Source organism: Canis aureus, chromosome 5 (genome assembly GCF_053574225.1).
Source record: "Canis aureus isolate CA01 chromosome 5, VMU_Caureus_v.1.0, whole genome shotgun sequence".
Classification (NCBI taxonomy): Eukaryota; Metazoa; Chordata; class Mammalia; order Carnivora; family Canidae; genus Canis; species Canis aureus.
In genome coordinates this window covers 78,493,305-78,514,527 of record NC_135615.1, presented here as the reverse complement: position 1 = coordinate 78,514,527, position 21,223 = coordinate 78,493,305, and the positions used below count along the sequence as shown (strand labels likewise).

The 21,223-nt window shown below is 53.4% G+C and overlaps 1 protein-coding gene across 1 annotated transcript in view; it reads right to left on the bottom strand.

Moving 5' to 3' along the window:
* The window catches only part of ECE1 (endothelin converting enzyme 1), a 115,400-nt gene extending 96,513 nt beyond the window's left edge, over positions 1-18,887 (bottom strand). The window contains exon 1 of the mRNA XM_077899253.1: positions 18,771-18,887. Coding sequence (XP_077755379.1) covers positions 18,771-18,773 — 3 coding nt within the window. The 5' untranslated portion in view covers positions 18,774-18,887. The remainder of the gene's footprint in view (positions 1-18,770) is intronic.
* Between the last annotated feature and the right edge of the window lie 2,336 nt (positions 18,888-21,223).

Genomic DNA, 21,223 nt, shown 5'->3' with positions numbered 1-21,223 from the left:
CCACCTGTGAGCCTTTCCCCTTTCTTCCCACATAAAGAGAAACATTTTAGGCTTGAAGAAATGACTCATATTTCCCCAGAGAGGGCCAGAGCTGGGCTGAGTCAGGCTGGAGGAGCCCGAGGGTCCCTAATCTGCCTGCCTGCCCTGGCTGAGGTGGCTCTGGGCCCCAGGAAGGCAGGGGACAAATGGAGATGGACATGGCAGAGACAAATGGCTAGTGGATCTCCCAATCCACTCTTGAGCATGTCACTGGGTGTCACCCAGCATTGCTCAAATGGAACTTAATGGGCAAGAACATTCCTCTGGACTTTCCTGAACGAGCTTTATGGCTGACTCACAGCCACCTGGGGACAGCAAGTGAATTAACAAATCACCAAAGAAGGAAAAAACGGTTCCGCAATCTCTTCAATGGATGGATCAAGGATCATGAGCCTCAATGCTCACTTCCATTTCGTTTCAGGTTTTGTTCTTGAAAGCAGCACACCGAACAATAATAGCTGGGGGTCCGAACTGATCATGAAGTGTAATTTTATATATTCAATCCCACTTCTCCAGGAGCTGATGTTAAACACTTAGAACCGTGGCCCCAGTGACAATAGGAACAATCAACTGGCTGCAGGATGGCTGGTCCTCTATCCCCAGCCCCTCCTTATTTCAGCCCTATGAGGTCGTGCCCTCCTGCCACTCATGCTTCAGTGGGCGTCTGCAGGGGGGCAGGTGTGCTGAGACCGCCAGGGTCTAGCCCTCAAGGACTTCCCCTCCAGGGGACAGAAGTAAGAGCGTGAGTGCCCCGAGGACAACAGTGCCAGTTCCTCACCCAGCTCCAAGGGTGCCTGCAGTTGCCGGCCCTCCCCAGAGGGACCACCTGCTCCCCCCCACCACCCCAGAGGACCTGTGGGTGGGTCCAGAGCACCCTTCTGCTCCTCCTCCTTTGCTGGCTTCTCTCGTCCCTGCCAATGGCCCTCTGAGCCAGAAGCACAGCCAGCCTCCACCCTGATATTGGACGCTTCACAGGAGCTTGCAAGAAACCCCAGCCCTGGGACCCGTGGGGGGCTCGGGGGTTGAGTGTCTGCTGAGGCCCAGGGCGTGATCCTGGGGTCCTGGGATCGAGTCCCACATCAGGCCCCCTGCAGGGAGCCTGCTTCTCCCTCTGCCTGTGTCTCTGCCTCGCTCTGTGTGTCTCTCATGAATAAATAAATAAAATCTTTTTTAAAAAGATAAAAGAAAGAAACCCCGGTTCTAGAGTCAGCCAGAATCCTGGCTCTGCCACTTCAAAGCAGTGTGTCCTTGGTGGAGTCACCTTGCTTCATCAAGCCTCAGCCTCCTCATCTGTTTAATGGGGACACCATAGGTCCCATCTCTTGAAGGTCGATTCTAACAAAATGAGTCAACGCACACGCGGCTCACCCTGGGGCCTTGGCGCAGAGTGAATGCTCACTAAACTGTGGTTCCACGTCCCGCTCCATGGAGCAGACGGTCCAAGAACACTGACAACAGGTGTCAGAAAGAGTTATATGGGGGTCCCGGTACTGTCCTCCTGGCGTTGGCCAGAGGCTCAGGGAGCTCCTGGCGTCTCCATGAAGCCGCTGGGGGCTCTTACAGCGACCTACCTCATTTCCAAACCTGCTGCCCATTTCACACTAGTGCCATGATTACCAGAACTGGGCTCCCTGCCGTGGGAAGGGAACTTTCTTAGACTTGTCCTAAGCCTGCCTCACCCTCAGGCCAGGGGGCTGAGCGGTAGCACTGTTTTTCCTGCCTCTTCTCAGCCTTCATCTTTCTTCCATCCAAGGTTCTGAGCCAACAATAGCTGCTTCCCAGGCTCGGTTGCCACACAGCACACTACTCACCAAGCAAAAATACCCATGCGGGGGAGGGTGGGGGAGGCTAAGGAGGGGCCACGGGGGAGGGGGGCGCAGCCTGGGAGGCAGGAGGAAGAAAGCACATTTCTTGAATGCCTACTATGTGTCAGGGTGAGAAGGGCCTTGTCACTGTGGCAGGGGTGGGGTGGGGGAGACAGAACCCTAGGAGACTGTGAGGGTGGAGGGAGGGCTGGTCTCCAGGAGAGCAGGGGAGCCAATCCCCAGAGAGAGAGCAGGCCTGGGTCCAAGGTCCAGGGCAATGCCCAGGGAGAAGGGTGAAGTGAGTGGGCTCTAGAACCTAGTAAGAAAATAGAGGTCTCAACTCCAAAGAGATTCCAAATCCTAAGAAAAATGGGGGCTCAGATACAGAGGGGATGAGTTTCACGGATCCCAGGGATCCCAGGAGGGGCATGGTTTAGCCCAGGGTGGGAGGTGGGGAGAGCCCTGAAGACCTAGACATTCATTTAATTGAATATCTAAGTGGTTTTATCTGCCAGACAAGGTAACTGGGGGAAAAAAAGCCCAGAAATCTTAAAATGGTAGCCAGCAGCCCCCACTTGAGGAGGTTTGGATGAAGGGGTATCTCCTGCTTCTGGGGAGACCCCGCTGGGCAATGGGTAGGCCCAGGCTTTCCTGTGGCCCCTCTCTCTATGGCAGGGCATCTCCTCAGAGGCTTGGAATGCCCCCCACCCCGCCCAGGAGCTGTTGTGTGCAGCGTTGCCAGCCCCGACCCGGCCCCACTTCTGTGGGCTCCTTCAAAGCCCAGGGAGGGCCGCAGCACAGGGGTCACAGAGAAAGAATCTGGAGGTCAGAGCACCGCCCCCCCCCCCAGATGCTTCAAAGACAGAATCTGTGCACAAAAAGCATCCCCCTCCCTAGGAGTCACCATTCTTTGGGGGGAGGAGGCATGGACACCAGAAGGCCTAGAAGGACGGTGCAGGCACGGCTGCCAGGAATCTGTGCCCTGAGTCAGAATTTTATGGAAGGCCCGGGATGTGAGTTCTGATGCTGAGCTATGTGACCCTGGCCCAGAGCAGCTCACATACCTTTGTAGGTTCTGTTCTCAGCCATCAAAGTGTTGGTTCGGATCCCCTGTCCCACCCCAATCGATCACTGTCACCTATACCCCCCAGTGCCTCTGCCTCTCCCTCACCACTACCACCAGCCTGGGCTGAACCTCAACCTCCCACCCTCATTCCTGTCCCTTCCCCCAAGTCCATCTCCACTGGGCAGCCAGAGTGACCTAATATAAGGCAAGTCGGATCCTGTCACCTCCCTCCTGGTACCCCTTCTAGGCCTTGCTGAGCCCTCCACCCACTGGTTATAAATTTTTGCCTTTTTTTCTTTTGCCAACTTAAAGGGGGTCTTTTGATATAAAATAAAATAGAGCCTAAGATTTATTGATTTGAAAACATACACACACACAGCTTTCCACTGCTCTTGGGATAAGGTCCAAATCTGTCACCTGGTTTACAATGGCCTGTGAGGCCCTGGCTACCCCTGAGCCTCACCTTGGGTCACTCTTGCCTTTGCTTTCTACTCCAGCTACACTGAACATGTTCTAGGTGACCCACTTCAGGGCCTTTGCACATGCTATCCCTGTGGCCTAGAATCTTTTTTCTCCATCTTTTTACCTGCTTAGCACTTAACCCATCCTTCAGATCTATTCACAACTATTTCTTCCTCACAGATGGCCTCCCTGACCCTAGTCTCCTCTGAGCTTCTGCCTGGTATGAGCTTCTCTGACCTAAGCTCACTTAGCATCCTTCTCAGAATTAGAGATCCGTGAGACTACCTAAGACCACATCTGTCTCCACCCTGTGCCTCAACATAGTGGGTGCTCAATATATGGTAGCTATTGTCACCATCAACCTTCCCATATTTACCTTTCCATGTTCATATGCTTAGTGGAGCTGGATTCTGCACCTCTAAGAATCTGTGTGTGAGAGCAAAAAAAGAGGCAGTGTGAGGTACTGGAGAGGACACCAGCCTTGGCAGCTGAGGAATCTGGGTTATAATAGCTCTGCTGTATGGCTTTGGGCAAGTCACCTAACTTCTCTGAGCCTTGGTTTCCTGATCTTTTTCTTTTTTCTTTTCTTTTCTTTTTTTTTCTTTTTTCTTTTCTTATATTTTTAAGATTTTATTTTTAGAGACACCTAGGTGGCTCAGTGGATCAAGTGTCTGGCTCTTGATTTCAGCTCAGGTCATGATCTGAGTTATGAGGTGGAGCCCTGCATTGGGATCTACTTCTCTTCTTCTTCCTCTCCTTCTGCCCCTTCCCATCCCCACACCTGCCCTCTCCCTCTCTATCTCTCTCTCTCAAAATAAATAAAGTCTTTTTTAAAAAAAATTAAATTTTAGGGATGCCTGGATGGCTCAGTGGTTGAGCTCTGCTTTCGGCCCAGGCATGACCCTGGAGACCCAGGATCGAGTCCCACACTGGGCTCCCTGCATGGAACCTGCTTCTCCCTCTGCCTGTGTCTCTGCCTCTCTCTGTGTGTCTCTCATGAATAAATATATAAAATCTTTTAAAAAATTAGTGAAAGGGAATAGAAGGGAAGGGAGAAGAAATGGGTAGGAAATATCAGAAAGGGAGACAGAACATAAAGACTCCTAACTCTGGGAAACGAACTAGGGGTGGTGGAAGGGGAGGAGGGCAGGGGTGGGGGTGAATGGGTGATGGGCACTGAGGGGGGCACTTGATGGGATGAGCACTGGGTGTTATTCTGTATGTTGGCAAATTGAACACCAATAAAAAATAAATTTATTATTTAAAAAAAATTAAATTTTTAAAATAATCCTCTACCCAACATGGGGCTCAAACTCACAATCCTGAGATCCAGAGTCGCATGCTCTACCTACTGAGCCAGCCAGGCGCCCCCCTAATCCTGTTAATGTGAAGATTAAATTAATACTTTAGACAGATTGGTTACAAATGCCCTCATTATAACTGGTAGAAATGTCTTTCAGGACTCCCTGCCTCCTTTTGCATCAATTTCTGCTACCACGCAATGTTCTGATGGCTGAAAGGACAAAATAAAATGCCTAGGACAATGCTGAGCCCAGAGCAGATATGTAATGAATCAGGATTTCCAAAGTGTAATCTGTGGCCCATTCAGCACCAGAATCAGGGAGCTTGTCGGAAATGTATGTTGAACGTAGGGGAAGGGAAGGAAAAATAAAATAAGATAAAGACAGAGAGGATGGCAAACCATAAGAGACTCTTAACTCCAGGGAATGAACTGAGGATGGCTGGAGGGAAGGTTGGGGGAGGGATGGGGTAACTGGGTGATGGACATGAAGGAGGGCACTTGATGGAATGAACACTGGGTATTATATGCAATGGATGAATCACTAAATTCTACCCCTGATATTATACTCTATGTCAACTAATTTGAATTTAGATAAAATCTTGAAAGAAAAACAAAATAAACAAAACAAAAAACACGAGCATAGGCTTCGGGATTAGACAAATCAAAGTATAAATTCTGGTCCTTCTATGAATTTGCTTAGCTGCGGGACTTTAGAGAAGTGGCCCAACCTCTCTTGAGTTGCCTTCCTCAATTTTAAAATAGTGATAAACAACCTCCACCTGCCAGGGTTGTTGGGATAATCTGAGGAAGTGCTGTATGCAAAGCACATTTTAGGTGCTAGGCGGGAGGAAGAGGGGAGGGTGAAAAACCAAACAGGAAGTGTTTCACTGTCTCCCCATGCCTCCTCTGCTGTCCCAAGTGCACTGGAGCTGGAATCTGTGTGTCCTTCTCAGACAACACAATTTCTGGCCATCCAGAGGAAGCAGAGACCCTCCCTGAAAGACTGGTGAACCACCTAGGACCCTTGCAGAAGGGGCAATCAGGCGGGTCTGCAAGGAGCAGAAGCAGGGGTTATATGGGAAATGACTGGATAGTTGTCCACGGCTACACTAAGGGACCTAGGAGCAGAATCACCTCTCCCAAGGTCAGGCCTTGCAGGGCAGTGGAGCCAAGCACGCCATGGTGGGTGAGAACAGACTCTGCAGACAGACTATTCAGGTTTAGATTCTGGCTCTGCCACTACTGGGCTCCACCTGGCTGGCAAACTGCTACTCATCCTTTGAGACCCAAATAGAGCGCCCCGGTGGTGCAATCAGTTGAGCGTCCAACTTCTGATTTCAGCTCAGGTCATGATCTCAGGGTTGTGAGATCGAGCCCCATGTTAGCAGAGTTTGCTTGAGATTCTCTCTCCCTCTGCCTCTCTTGCTCATGCTCTCTCTAAAATAAATAAATAAATCTTAAAAAAAAAAAAAAGGACCCAAATGAAGTTACCACCTCCCGGGGCCAACTTAGTCATCCATTCCTCTGGGCCCTCAAAAGCTCCTGCTCACACACTCAAATACTATTCAGGAATTTACCTGTTGCCTTGTCTATCTTTCCCACAGGCCTGGGAGTTCCTTGAGGGCACCCGCATTTCTGGCACAGAAGATGTATTCAGCTAAAGGTTGATTTGGTTTGAACTCCAACTTTCTCAGTCTTCTGAGTTGCCTTCCTTTCCCCCACTAAGGGCCTCCCACTCTACTGCCTCTCCCTCTCCCTGATACAGACCCTTTATCCTCCAGGATTTTAATTTCCAGATCCCTTTTTCCTGAAGGTCTGAACCTGTTCATCGCTGGTGTGGAAGGAAGGCTGCACAGAGAGACCTAATGTTCATTTCTCCACCTATGCTGACTGCAAAGGACTCCCACGGAAGGAAGGTGAAGTGTTCAGAGTCCATGAGACTGCCTGGTCACAGGGACTGTGGGGGAGAATCAGTTATTGATGAAGCAATTCCAGCTCTGTGCCCAAACTGTCTGGGGTTCAAATCTTCCTCTGCCACTCACTGACGAGAGAGACACATTTCCTCTCTGTGCCTAGGTTTCCCCCCTATAAAACAGGGTAATAACAATTAGTACCTCATAGGGTTGATGTGAGGACTAAGTGAACTTATAACACAAAACGGTTGGCACTATGTCTGACACAGAGCAAATAACTCCATGAACACCATTATTATCACACAATAGCGAAGCCTGGGAAACTCTGCTGGCAGCGAAGACTGAAAAGACTATCGAAGAAAACTCGAATGTAGGCAGAAGTTAATATTATATCGTTTCCCTCAAGGAATCGTCAGGTGTCAGCGGCTGCAGAAAGTCTCCTCTGGAGCAGCGTGCCCATCCCTGCGCTGATCACGACCATGTTTCCTGGTCTCACCCATGGGCCGTGGGTTCACTAAGAACAGCTCTGTCTGCACGTTCTCGCAGCACAGGGTGACACAGAGCAGAGTTGCGGGGAATGTCTGCCAAATAAACAAGCTCACAGTGTAACCTGAGTCCTTGACCAAGGCCCCAAGCACAGTCCTTCTGGGGAGGCCCATTTCATTGGTAAGGCAACTCCCCCATTGCCTGTAGCGTACCTTCCTAGAGACCCCCCCAAATCCCTTCCAATCCCCCCAGGTGCTGGGAATACAGAGAGGAAGAGGCAGAGGCTCTGCTAAGACTCCTTCTAGAGGTAAAATCAGTTCACATATACTAGACACTTTCCATGTGGTAGACATGGATCCTACACTTTATAGGAATTATGTTGCTTGTTTAAACAACTCTATGAGTCTGGTACTTTTATTGCTCCCATTTTCCTCAGGCACAGGCAAAGGCTAAGAATTAAGGACTCTGCTTGAGGTTACTTGGGTAAATGGCGAAGCTGGCATCCAAATCTACATAAGCTGGTCCTCAAGCTCGAGCTCTTGATCTGTGTTCATGCAGGGAGACATGACGGGGTGAGAAATCTCATCCGAAGTGACTTGTGCCCCGACAGAAGGCAGTTTGGGGTGAGAAGTGAGGGGGCTGTGGGAATGCATGACAGATAGGTGGGGGGTGATCAAGAAAATTTCTAAGAACAGCTGTGGAAAGAGAAACAGGCCTAATGGGCGTGGGCCATAGGTCAAGGTCGTTATCAGTGACACCCACCTCTGCTGTGTGGAGCACTGAATATGCACCACACGTGCTCTGATCACGTCATCTCTCATTTCACTTTAGTGATCACCCAGGGAGGTGGTTGTTACCCCCACTTCAGAGGGAGGAGGCCCAAGGCCCAGAGTGGAACACTTACCTGCTAAAAGGTCCTTCACAACACCTAAGTGGTAGATCCTGGGTTCAAGTTCAAGTCAATTCCACAACCCCTGTTCTTAGGCCTCAGGCCACACTGGCAAACAGGAACCGGTGAGTGTGTGGTAGGGACCTGATGCAGAAGACGGGGAGCCATGCTGTATTCCACCCTAGGCCTGTACTTGCTGTCTGTGCACCCCTCCAGCCTGCCTGAGCCATGGGTGTGCATTGGGGTGGCGGGGCTGGTAATTAAGGACCTTGTTAAAGGGTCTCCCAACTATAAGGGGAAGTGAAATAATCAAGCACCAGTGGGATGGACTGACGGAGGCAATTTCCTCACCTCCCCTGCCTAGTGCATTCACCAGAACTAAAAATCAGCAGATGTGAAGGCAGGCACGTAGACATCCCTTCCAGCGCATCACGAGGCTTAAAATAGCAGAACCTCGACGGTAATAATGTTGATAATGTCGATCACGGCTCCCATTACTGAGGACCTACTATGGGCTTTACAGCTTTACATCATTTCCACCATTCTTCATAACACCACCATGAAAAAGACGTTAGTGACTCTTCTCCCATTCCTCATGGGAGAAAACTGAGGCTCGAAGAGTGTCGCTGGCCCAAGGTCACCCACCTGGGACTAGAACCCAGGTCTGTCTGGCTCTGACACCCACATCTTAACCAGAAAGAACACTGGATTAGGAGTCCAGGATCTAAGCCCTGCTTCTAACTCCCGGTGTGGCCTCGGGCAGGTCTTCTTCCTTTTCTGAGCCTTTGTCTCCCCACAAGAGGTTGGTCTAGATGATGTCTAAGTTCCACTTCCACTTAGACCCTCTGTGACTCTGAACTGCCATGCCCGCTTGCCCTCTCCCAGCCCACCACTCCAGGAAGCCCAGCAGGATGCCAAAGAGCAACCCACTCCACACCCACAGAAAAACATGAAGTATTGTCTTCTTATGGCTGCCTCGTGATCCAAACCAGCCAGGAGACCCAGAACCACAAAGCCACAAGATTCCCTTGAGCCGGATCATGGGAGTGGGAGCCCAGAGGGCAGAGAGGTCAGGCAACCCCTCGCAGCCACCACTTCCGCTGCCCTCACTTCTCGGCAGTGTATGCGGAAGTGGGAGAGCCAGGCTCTGGCTCTGTGCCCTTCTGGCCCATTTCTTTGGGTTCCGATGGCTGGCGGTGGTGGGAATGTGGTCACTTTGGGGGAATCCCGAGCTCACTCTGGAAAGGTCAAATTCAAGTGGATGATTTATGTATTTATTTATTTATATTTTTTAAAGATATTACTAAAAAAAAATAAAGATTTTACTTATTCATTCATGAGAGACACACAGAGAGAGATAGAGAGAGGCAGAGACACAGGCAGAGGGAAAAGAACCTGCAGGTTCCATGCAGGAAGCCCAATGCAGGACTTGATCCCAGGACTCCAGGATCATGCCCTGGGCCAAAGGCAGGCATCAAACCACTGAGCCACCCAGGTGTCCCCTCAAGTGGAGATTTTAGGACAAAAATTATTGCTGGGCTCCAAAAGCAATTTTCACCCACCATGCGCTGTGGCTGGAAAGTCTTGTGGCATCTGGGATACCCTGTCCCCTTCTCTCCCATCCTCTGAAGTAGTTGCTAAAATCCCAGATCCTGGAGTAAGAGAAGCCTTCCCCTCAGGACAGGTGAAGGGTACTAAGGTTCCACTCCCCCATTACTTGACGCCCGCCTCCCTGCCTCACTCTTGCCCCCTGCAGTTCATCCTCCACACGGCAGCCAGAGCCTTGTCAAAACCTCAACCAGTCATCCCTGCCCCCCTCCCCGCTTGGAGCCCCACAGTGGCTTCCCATCACTCTCAGAAATGCCAACTCCCCCAGGCTCCGTCCCCATGCCTGACAGGGCCCTGCATGACCTGGCCCCTCCACGTCTACCTTTTCCTACCTCTTCTCCCCATGCTCCCTCTGCCCAGCCGCATCAGCCTTCTGCCCAGCCACATAACATGCCAAACCCCACATCCCTGTTCCTCTGCTCAGAACTCTCCTCTCCCACATCGTTGCCCAGCTGCCCTCTCCTCATCCTCCAGGACTTGGCTCAATGTCACCTCCTTCCCTGCCCACCCATTTGACTAGCTCCCTTCCCATCTTGCAGCTAACTCTCCATCACATCACTCTGTTTTCTTTCCCTTCTCTGAAGTGATCTTTCTGGTGGTTGGTTTCCCTGTGTAGTCTCTGGCTCCCTCCCCTATAATACATCTCCTCAAGGGCGGGATTTTGCTGCCCCATCCACTTTGGTCCCTACAATAAAGGGGGACCTCATTTTGTTCTTACACCTTTGCAGGTGAGGATGCTGTAGTTGAGAGAGGTAGACCGATTTCGCCAACGTCACACAGCCAGGAAGTGACAGGACTGAGACCCAGGTCTGCTTAATACTCAGGCCATTTCTGCAAAGCCTCCATGGACGAGGCTCCCACAGCCGGGGGCCCACTGTGAAGGGCTCTCACCCAGACAGGCCTGATTCACAGTGAGACTCTTAGCAAGGATATCAAGAATACAAGGCCTGTCCACTTTCTAAATGGTCCTTCCTCAGAGATACAGGGCAACCGGGGCTCAGTAGTGGGGCAGGCACAACCCTGGAGGTGAAGAAGCATGAGCAAATGCCTCCCAAATGAGGGGAGCCCACCAGAAACTGGGGGGCTAGGAAAACCTTCAATTCACTCAATGTTGTGCAGAAAGGAAAACTGAGGACCAGGGCAAGGAAGAGATCTACCTAAGGTCACTAGTAAAGCCTCATGGCCGGTGGTCTCCAGATCCGGGAACCCCTCCTTGGCCTGAGACCCAAGTGAGACCCAAAGCCCAGGTTGTAGGAAGAGTGTCTGCCAGAGATGCCAGGCCCTGAGGGCAGGGGCAGGGCCAGCAGAGTGGATCTGAAGCTTAAGACAAAGAAAGGACTCAAATTCCTTCCTCCTTTCATAAAACATTCATCAAGAGTCTAGGCTAGACCTCGGACCTATCGGCAGAGACAGCAACGCACTTGGGAAATGGACACTTCCCTGGAGAACCGCCTGGGAGTTTCTAGAGAATTAAAGACACACAGACCCTCTGACCCAGCAGGAACAGTCCCAGTCCCCACCCAACAGAAATGAGTGTGCGGATCCACCGACAGCCACGCAGGAATGTCCAGCGGCCCAGACAGGAATGCCGTCGGTGGACACAGGCATGCATCTGCCCAGGGCGACACCACACAACCTGAAAAGGAGCACGTTCTGGTAGAGGCAACAACACGGGCAAACTGAGAACCGTTCACTGTTGACTGAAGCTGAAGGAAGCCAGACCCAAGAATACATACTATGAATTCATGCAGATCAAGTTCAAAAGCAGGCAAAACTAGGGTGACAAAGCAGGTGGGCAGCCACCTGTCACGGAGAGTGATGGAAGGGGGCACATGGGAACTTTCGGGGGAGGTGGAAGTGTTCTATGAGTGTTGATCTCGGTGGTGGTTATGCAGGTGTATACATTTGTGAAAACTGAGCTGCACAAGGTGTGCCCATCTTACTTAAGGAAATCACACCACGGATTTTAAAAAACTTACAACCTTGCCCTTTGGAGGCACGCAGACCCGCAGAACAGGACTGGCACATGGTTCTCACAATCAGGATCCTAAAAGAAGCTGGTACCAGCGGAGCCCTGCTGTGTGCTGGATGGAGCTGGTTTCTTTGAGAACAGCATCTGGTTAACACTTCCAACCACTGTAAGGTTGAGGCCCCAACACCTCCACATCAGAGGTGAGGGAATCGAAGCTCAGAGAGGTGATGTGGTGTCCAAAGGGACACAGCAAAGAGCGAGGGAGCAGTCCTCCCTCCCCTTCTCCACTCCCCATGCCACGAGCTGGCTGGTCCCTGGTCCCCTCAGTCCCTGGTCCCAGGCGGCCGCCTCTTCTCCAGGGCTGAAGGGAACAGTGCCTGTGTACTGGACTTCCGTGAAAGAGCAGCTTAGGAAATGCGCTCTTCCTCCGCCTTCCGCTGCCTCCACCCTCCCTCACCCCCTCACTGCCACAGATCTCTGAGGTCACTGCAGCCCTGGCCTTCCGCCCAGCGAGAGGGAGCCCCAGCAGCTGGGCAGCGGTGAGCAGGGGGCCAGGGGCAGCGATGAGCTGGGAGTGATGGTGTTCACCAGGCAGCCTCCTCCCCTCCCCTGACCCAGTCTGCGGCCCCACGATGCCAGGAGGGCTTGAGGTTAGAGACCCCACCCTTGGCTCCACTTCACGAGTGACGTAACCCAGTGTCTGGACTCGGAGAATCATAAAATGTTTATTTGGAATAACAACCACCACCACCACCACCATCACCACTGCTTGCTCAGTTCTCAATGTGGGCCAAGAGCCATCGCGTGTTTCGTGAATCCTCACCACCAGCCCTCCAAGGCAGGTACGGGGAGGATCCCTCATTGTCCACAGAAAGAAAGCGAAGCTCGGGAGGGTTAAGGGACTTCGCTCAGCCTCACAGAGGAGAAGTGGTGGCAGGGGGATTCAAACCCAGGTCCTCCCAGCTTCCAGACCAGTGCATTATGCCCGCGACCCTGCACATTGTTGCCGAAAGCGCCCCCTGACTAGGTCCGTCCCAGCCACACGGGGTTACAGATGGCACAACTAAGGCCCAGGAAGGGAGACTCTCGTACACAGGGCCACTCAAAAAGTTAGGGGCGGGGCTTGGTCCGGAAGCCACATCTCTAGCCTTGGCCTGGCTTTCCATGACCAGAGCCTCGGAACAGGCCACGTGCACCTGGATGGGCCACGTGTGGGAAGCAGGGAGGCCTGGTCCCAGGCAGAGGTAAATATTGACATGATGGTGTTTACACTGTAACCCTACTCCTCCTGGCTGCAGCCTCACACCCGCCCGCCAAGGAGGAAAAGGGGCTTGTTGGGAGGAGAACGAGGGGGAGGAGGCCTAGGGGCCAAGGCTGCTCCCCCTGGTCCCAGAGGCAGGTGGGCAGGAAGCCCGGGACATCTCCAGTCGGGGGCTGCCACCGCTTGGGCTGCGGCCCACAGGGCAAGGGCAGGAGCCAGGGAGAGGGCGTCTGAACTGGGAGTCACAGGCCTGGGTTTCAGTCCTAGCTCTGCCAGTGATTGGCAGTGAGACCCAAGAATGGTCGGTGAATGGGGAGGAAAGGGCTCGGGAAACTGTCAAGCGCTGTGCACTGTGCAAAGGTGAAAGATAAATAACAACATTTCAGCCCCAGTTAGCTCCCCATGCCTCTGGCCGCTGCCAGACGGTCCCATCCCTGTCCCCAGGGGGCTTTCCTGGGAAGGCAGAATTTCTGCAGAAGTGGGTGGCAGCTTGGGACCGAAGCCAGAATCTTGAGGAATGAGGAGGCCGCTGCCTGGGTCCAGTCCCTAATTCCCTATGTGATCTTTGAGTGTCGGCTTCCACAGCTCTATCATGGGGATAAATCTACTTCGTGGGGTTCACGTGAAGGTCAGAGAGGTTTACATTTAAGTGCCAGGCACATGGTAGATCCTCATTTTGCCCCCTCAGTCTTCCCACCTATGAAATAGGGGAGGTGAATCAGATGGTTAGAACACAAGCACTCGAACAGGCTTAAGATCTAGCAGCCAGGGCCCCCTCTCTGTCTCTGAGAACTGAAGTTAGACCCTCCCTCAGCTAATTTCCTGAATGTTCTCCAGAAACTTCTTCCTCTGTTTACATCTACCCCACCCCAGATCTCTGTGGGGAGGAGGGAGCTGTTCCAAGGCCTGTCAATGAGCCAAGATAGGCCTGTGGATATTTCTGTCACCCTTGCCCTTGGGGGCCCCTGGGAAAAAGGCAAAACTCCGAGGCCCTAGACCCCTAGTGCCACTCACTGATAGTGGGGTTCAATCAGCACTGGTTGTTCATTAAACCTCACCACCCTCCCCCCGGACTATAACTCTTTAAGGACAGGAGAATATCTCCTTATTTTCATTTCTCTAAAATGTGGCTCTTAGGAAGCATTCCATTCCACTCACTGTAGAAGCACAAATGCCACCTCTTCTGGGAAGCCTTCCCTGATACATACTCATGGCCAGGGTGACCCTAGAGCTATATCCCCAGACTGGCACTACCATATTCTACTTTGTTTTAGAGCATTTTGAAATTTGTCCTTCCCTATCAGATCAAAACTCTTTGAGGCCAGGAGCCATACTGGTTGTTTGTATGAAAGGATGTGGAGAGGATGGTCAACGTCTACAGGGGAAGGGGCTTTGTGCAACCTCCAGGGCCACAGCCTCCCCTCTCTCCACTGCCCATTCTGGGCAGCATTATGGGGATATGTGGTGGGGTAGAGGGGCAGTAACTAGTGTCTAGAACACCAGTGTCTCTCCTAGGGCCACTCTACCTGCTTCCTAACTGGTTTTCTGGCTCCCAGCCTCACTCCTCCTACCCCAAAGGAGCCTGTAGAATGTCTCAAAACACAACTTTGAACACATCACTCCCTTCATTCTGAACTCCAGAGTGGCTCCCCACTGTCCTTAGGATTGACCTCCAAATCCTTTTAAAAATATTTTATTTATTCATGAGAGACAGAGAGAGAGAGAGAGAGGGAGAGACACAGGCAGAGGGAGAAGCAGGCTCCATGCAGGGAGCCCGACGTGGGACTCCCATCTCAGGGCCCCTGATCACACCCTGAACCGAAGGAAGAGGCTCAACCGCTGAGCCACCCAAGCATCCTAAGCCCCAAACCTTTAACAAGCCCCTCCCTGCAGGCACCTGCCAGGGTCACCTCCCAAGCATCATCTTCTTAGCCTCCAGACAAAGTAATTCCTGAACGTTTCGTCCCATCTTGCACATACTGCTCCCTCTGCCTGGAACCCATTCATTCCTTAGACCATTCATTCTTTAGACTATGGCTTTAATGCCACATCCTCAGGAAACCTTGTCTGATCCCCAGGTGAGGTTCCCCTATCTGCTCTCTAGCACCCCACCTGTCTCCTTGGCAACAGCAGTTGCACTTCTCATTTCCTGCTCCTTATCTGCCTGTCCGCCAGACTGTGGAAGAGAGACCTAGCGGCCTGTTTGACACTGACTGCAGCCCCAACACCTGGTATTGTGCCGGGCAGACTTGTTTGCTGAATGAACAAATGAGCACAGCACTTTGACTGTGGCAGGGTGCTTACCTAGTCAACTAAAAAGAAAAAAATGGAGTGGAAACACAAAAAGTCATAAACATTTGCTGATGGCTCCTCCCTTGCTGTAGCCATCAAAGCGTGGACTTTAGCCAAGCGGGTTATGTCATGGCTAATGCCTGAAACTTTCTGCTGAACCCACGTTGTATGCAGTCTTCTCACTCCTCAAATCTTTTTGCTCCCAACAGGGCCTGGTCTCTCCGATTCTGTCTAGGAAACAATCTATTTAGTCTTTAACAACAATTAACAATATGCCTGTTTACCAAAAAACTAAGCAATGTCAGGAACACTGAGTGACCCAGCTATCAGCATAGATGCTGGCCTTAGAGGGAAAGGTACTGCCGGGCTCCGGGAAGCCAGAGCGAGTCCTACTGGACTGGTGCAGGGGGTATGTGGCTGCCCTCCCATCTTCAAATCGCAACACCCTTCCTCAAGTTCTTAAGCACTTCTACATTGTAGCCTAGATTGTATCCTCATGACATCTTGCAAAGGATGCAAATCTGCCCCACTTGGTAGGAAAGGAGGTGCAGAGAGGGGGAAGAGTTGACCCAACGTCATATAGCAAGCTGGTGGTACATCTGGGGTTCAAACCGAGGCAGTGGACGCTGTCCTCAACTCAGCCACTTACACTTATGATTCCCAGCCCTCAGCCATGGCTTTAAGCTCAGTCCCTACATTGGAATGTGGAGGAACATTCTCAAGAGGCCACAACAGCAGACTGGGAACACTGGGTTGGGCCTCCTTTCTCCCAACCTGTCTGCCTGGTAACCCTCTAAACATACAGGAGGCCTGTGCCTGCTCTGACCGTATCTTGCTGTGTGACCCAGGGCAATCTCCTTCACCTCTCTGCCTGTTGCTGGGTGATATGAGGACAAGCGAAGACAGGAGATATAAAAAGCCCCCTGAAAACCCTCACCCCAAGCCTGTACTGGGGGGTCCACTGGAGGCCTTAAGAACTGTGCTGACATCCCACCACCACCCTGGGTGGGGAGCTGAGGACCATTCAGGACACTGAGCCAGGACAAGAGGGAACACTTGTCCCCTCTCTCCACCCGCTCTCCAAAAGAGCCCCATTAGGACCCTGGGGACCAGGGCAAACTTGGCCATGTTGGAGGGAACACAGGATTTGTTTAAAACCCGTGGAACAGGAGATCCAAGAAATAAACTCTTTAGTAACCCTGAATCGCCCCCACCTCAGGAATGAGCACAGGGACTAGTGTTTAGGGGAAACCAAAATGACAGGGGCCAAGCAGGCCTGACGTCAGCCTCCACCCCTGGCCCCACACACGGTGAGTCGATAATCCACAGTGGAGCTCCAGCTCCTCAGCCTAAGCATCAGGTCATCTGGCCCTAGCCATGTCCCTTGCTCCCCTTCTCTCCTCTTTTTTGGCTCTCTCATGCTCAGGTGCCAGGCAAGCCCCATTCTGGCCTTTCCGAGAGCATTGCTCCTTGCTCTCATGTCCCTGGGCCTCTGTACACAGAGGTTCCCCCACCTGGAAGTTCTTTCCAATTCAGATGTCACCTGCTCAATGAAGCTTTCTCTCATCTCTCCAGCCAGGAGGAAGTCCTTGCCTGGCCTGATAACCTGCCTCTCCCAAAGATACAGCATCTAGCCTGGGGATCCTTACAGACAGCTTTGGACTGGCAGTGGCTCCCCTAACAGTGTTTATGACAGTGTTTCCTCCTTAGCTTAGGGCATAGAGTAAGTGTTCAACAAATCTTCGCTGAATGATGGACATAGTAATGATTCTCTAAGTATCACTGTCCCCTTCTTCTCCTGTCATGACGTCCTGTAACCCTTCTTCCCGACTAGCAAATCGGTTAGATGTCACACAGAACTTCCCAATTTGAGCCTGAGGTTGTACAAGAAAGGAAATAAAGCTGTATTTGAGCAAGCACTCTCACTGGGTTAGCTCCCCGAATTCCCACACCACCTGTGTAACCAAGACCTTTCATCTCTTCTCACAGATGAAGAAACTGATGGTCAGAGGTGAGGGTTCGACTTGACCCAAGTCCCTGTGGGCAAGTGGGAGAGCCAGGCTTCAAACCTCAATCTGTTTGATGCTGAAGCCTGGAAGGTTTCTGAGGTTGTAAGCCTTAGAAAAGTATCTCCAAGGCAAGGTGCCCTCTCTCTCTTTGGTGGTTTCTAAGGAGGAAAAAGTTCTCTTTCTAAGTAACTTAGGTCTGGGTGGGTTTGGAGGCAGAGTGAAAGATATGACATCAAGGTCTCACCCCCTTTTGCTCATATGCTAAGATCTTACATCAAGGGCCAGGCCACATGGTGTGAGCTCCCTGCCACTGGAACTGTCCAAGTGGAGCATTCCAGGGGAGATTCCTGACCAAGGAGGTAGGATAGGCCCAAGATAGTCTCTAAGACACAATTTCATTATTAATGACCTGACAGGCAAGGGATGGCAGAAGGGGAGCAGATATTGGAGGTGATAGGAGAGAGGAGGGAAAAGGGATTTGGTAAGGGGATTCCAGCTCTGGGAAGGGCAGAGGTTGGTCCCGGGGCAGCACTGGGGGACTCTTCATGCCTACAGGGGTCCCATCTTGCCCCTGCCTGGGCCCCTTCAGGTTTGACAGCATCATCACAGAGAAATGGAGGTGGCTGTGTCCCTGGGACTGGCAGCCATCATCACTGGCACGTGCCCTATGTGGTGACTTGTACACCCGTCACAGGGCACAGAACAGGACTAGGTGAGAGGACCAGAAAGTCTCCTCCAGGGGAAAGAAAGCAAAGAGAAATAGGTGGCTTCCACCCCCATGATGCAGAAGCGATCATGAGGCCCTGGGGAGATCACCCGCAAGGTCCATGCTTTCCCTCCAGAGACAACACCCCTCCCTAAAACAGCCCCCAAACAAGCCCAGCCTCGACCAAATGGGTTTCTTTCCCGGGGCTCCTGAAACCCCATGAAATCCCTCTGCCAAGTCCCTTTTCCCTGATGTCTCTGACCAACGCCCTGGGCAGTCCCCTCCTGAGGACCACTGCTGGGAGATGCTGGGGAGACCGGATCACTGAAAGCAGGGTCCCCAGGTGCTCCCCGGTCTCTGACAGGCGCCAACCTAGCTGCCTCCACTCTCGGCTCCTTAGGCAGTCCCCGAGTGCCTCGACTTCCACGGGGCTCTCAGAGTGCGCGAGGCTCGGCCACCCACGGTGCGCCAGCCCCAGCCCAGCCCCAGCCCAGCCCCAGCCCAGCCGCAGCCCAGCCCCAGCCCCAGCCCCAGCCCCAGCCCAGCCCCAGCCCAGCCCCAGCCCCAGCCGCAGCCCAGCCCCAGCCCCAGCCCCAGCCCAGCCCCAGCCCGAGCTCGGCGTCGCGGGACATTCAGGTGCAGGTGGATCCAGCCGCGCCGCAGTCGCCCCGACCCCGGTACCGGACCCAGCCCGGACGCCCGGGGGCTCCGCTCCCCGCTAGGACTTCCGGACGCCCCAGACCAGAACTGCACCAACTGTCCCCGAGACGAATCGGCACCCCGAGCCCTCCAAACCCGGCCGCGGCCAGCTGCCCAGAAGCGAGCTCGGCGCGGCCGCCCCCGAGCCGACCCAGGCGGCGCCGCCCGGCCCTCCGAGCCCGCCCGCGCGCCCCCCGAGCGAGAGCCGCAGCCCGCGCCCGGCCCTCCGCGAGCCCCGCCGAGGCTCCCGTAGAACTCACCATAGTTCCGGCCCCCGGCCCCCGGCTCCCGGCTCCCGGCTCCCGGCTCCCGCCTCCGGCCGCGCTCCTCGGACGGCGCGGCAGCTCCCCGGCCGCGCGCTCGGCTCCCCGCGGGCGAGCGCGGCTCCGGCGCCTGGTCCCGGGGAGGCGGGGCCGCCGAGCGGCCAATGGCGGGGCGCGGGGGCCGGGCCGCGCAGCCAATCAGGCTCCGAGCCCGGGCTCGGCCCCGCCCCCCGCGCCTCCTTAACCCCCGGCGCGCCGGGCTGGAGCCTGGAGCGCGGAGCGTGAGGACCCGGCGGCCGGCGCGGGCGGGGCCCGGGGCGGGGGGGCGCGGGGTCCCGACCTCGGCGAGCTCGGCTGCGGGGGCAGGCGGAGCCCGGGGAGCGGCTCGGCTGCGTCGGGTGTGCGGCGCCGGGAGCCTCCGCGACCTTTGTCTCCTGCCTGGCGCCTGCTCTGGAGTGTGACCCAGGGCGCTGCAGCTGCGCGTGTTCATGTGCGTGTGTGTGCGTGTGTGTGTGTGTGTGTGTGTGTGTGTGTGACGGCAGGGGAAGGCGGCGGGAGGGAAGCAGAGAAGGACCCGCTCTCCCCGTGCCTGCGCGTTCCGCGTCCAGAGGAGAAACTGTCTCTGCCGTGTCTTGTGTAAAAGGGAGTGAAGCGGGGAGGGGGGGAGGCAGCAAGGGCGTGTTGTCTGTATTTGTACGACCTGTGACCTGTGCGTTATGGGCCTGTCGTGCATGCATGTCCGTGTGGCAGGAAGAGACCTTGTGCCCCTGCAACAGAGAGCAAACCCCCGTGGTGTGCTTGTGCAGGTGCACGCACCCCCGGGGGGCATGGCTGTGGTTTGGTACACTGGGGGGTAGCCTAGGTTGTGAGAAAGACAGGAAACACTTGTGCGTGTGATGGACGTGTTTTATTTGTGTGACTTGTGATCACTTATATTTGTGTCGTGCGGAGAAAGAGACCCCAACGAGGTCAAGAGGCATAATGAGTGTATGTTCGGGAGAGAAGAAGCCCTCCTTGCAGGAGATGGAGTTTGGGCTTTAAAGGAGGTGTAAGCGTTCATAAGGCAAAAGGAATGATATGGGGATGCCTGGGTGGCTCAGTGGTTGCCTTTGGGTCATCAGGTCATGATCCGGGGTCCTGGGATCAAGCCCCACATCTGGGCTCCCCACAGGGAGCCTGCTTCTCCCTCTGCCTGTGTCTCTGCCTCTCTCTCTTTCTCTCTCTCTCTCTCTCATGAATAAATAAACTCATAAAAAAAATAAAAAAGGAATGATGTGGGAAATCCTGCCTACCAGCGTGGGATTGGGGGTAAGGGAGTTGAATGGGCCGGGGAGAAGTGGATTCTGGGAGACAGGGCACTTACTGCCAGGATGGGGAGCAGGAACAGTTTATAGCAACCCCTGCTCAGGAGCTGACTCTGGGTGTGCAGAAGAGAGAAGGTCTAGCATACAGTGCCATGTTCCAAAGGGCACCATCTGTTCCTGGGCAGTGTGTGTGGCAACCTAGAGGCAGCCAGGGCCTCTGTGGAAATAAATCTCCTCCTTGCCATTCAACAGCACTCTGAATTTCCTAATGTGGAGAGAAAGACATGTGTAGGAGGGTCACCAGTCAAAAGTCACAAAATAGCAGACAGGAAGCAGGGTAGACAGGAGAGGGTTGGACCTTGCCCTAAAGGTGACCAGATCTTCTCTGTCGTTGACACTGTCTCCTCCATCCCCGAGGTCAGGTAACGTGTCATCATCAGCTGCCTTGGCCTGGGCTAGTTTCAGATTCCTGGCCAAATGTCTTCCTGGGAATTGTAGCCTGATACCGGGAAGAACATTCTAAGATCCAGGCAGACACAAAAATGGAACCCACTTATGCTGGGTCCACTTAGCAGTAGTGGGATGTGGGGGATTTCCTCCTCTTCTCTGGACCTCAGTCTTCTCTGTAAAATGGGATTTGTAATTCCTGCCCCCCTCCCTGTACTGATGTGAATTTGTTGGTTTCCTAGTACATATAAAAGTTATGTTTATACTATAGTCTATTAAGTGTTCAACAGCATTATATCTTAAAAAAAAAAAAGAACCCAGTGTATGTACCTTCATTAAAAGATACTTTTGGGGTGGGCACCTGGGTGGCTTAGCCAGTTAAGCCACCAACTCTTGGTTTTGGCTCAGGTCATGATCTCAGTCATGAGACTGAACCCTGGGTGGAGCCCCACATCAGGCTCTGTACTCAGCAAGAGTCTACTTGTCCCTCTCCCTCTTCTCCTCCCCCAGCGCGTACTCTCTCTCTCTCTCAAATAAATTTTTTTTTATGATAGGCATGCAGTGAGAGAGAGAGAGAGAGAGAGAGAGGCAGAGACACAGGCAGAGGGAGAAGCAGGCTCCATGCACCAGGAGCCCGACGTGGGATTCGATCCCAGGTCTCCAGGATCGTGCCTTGGGCCAAAGGCAGGCGCCAAACTG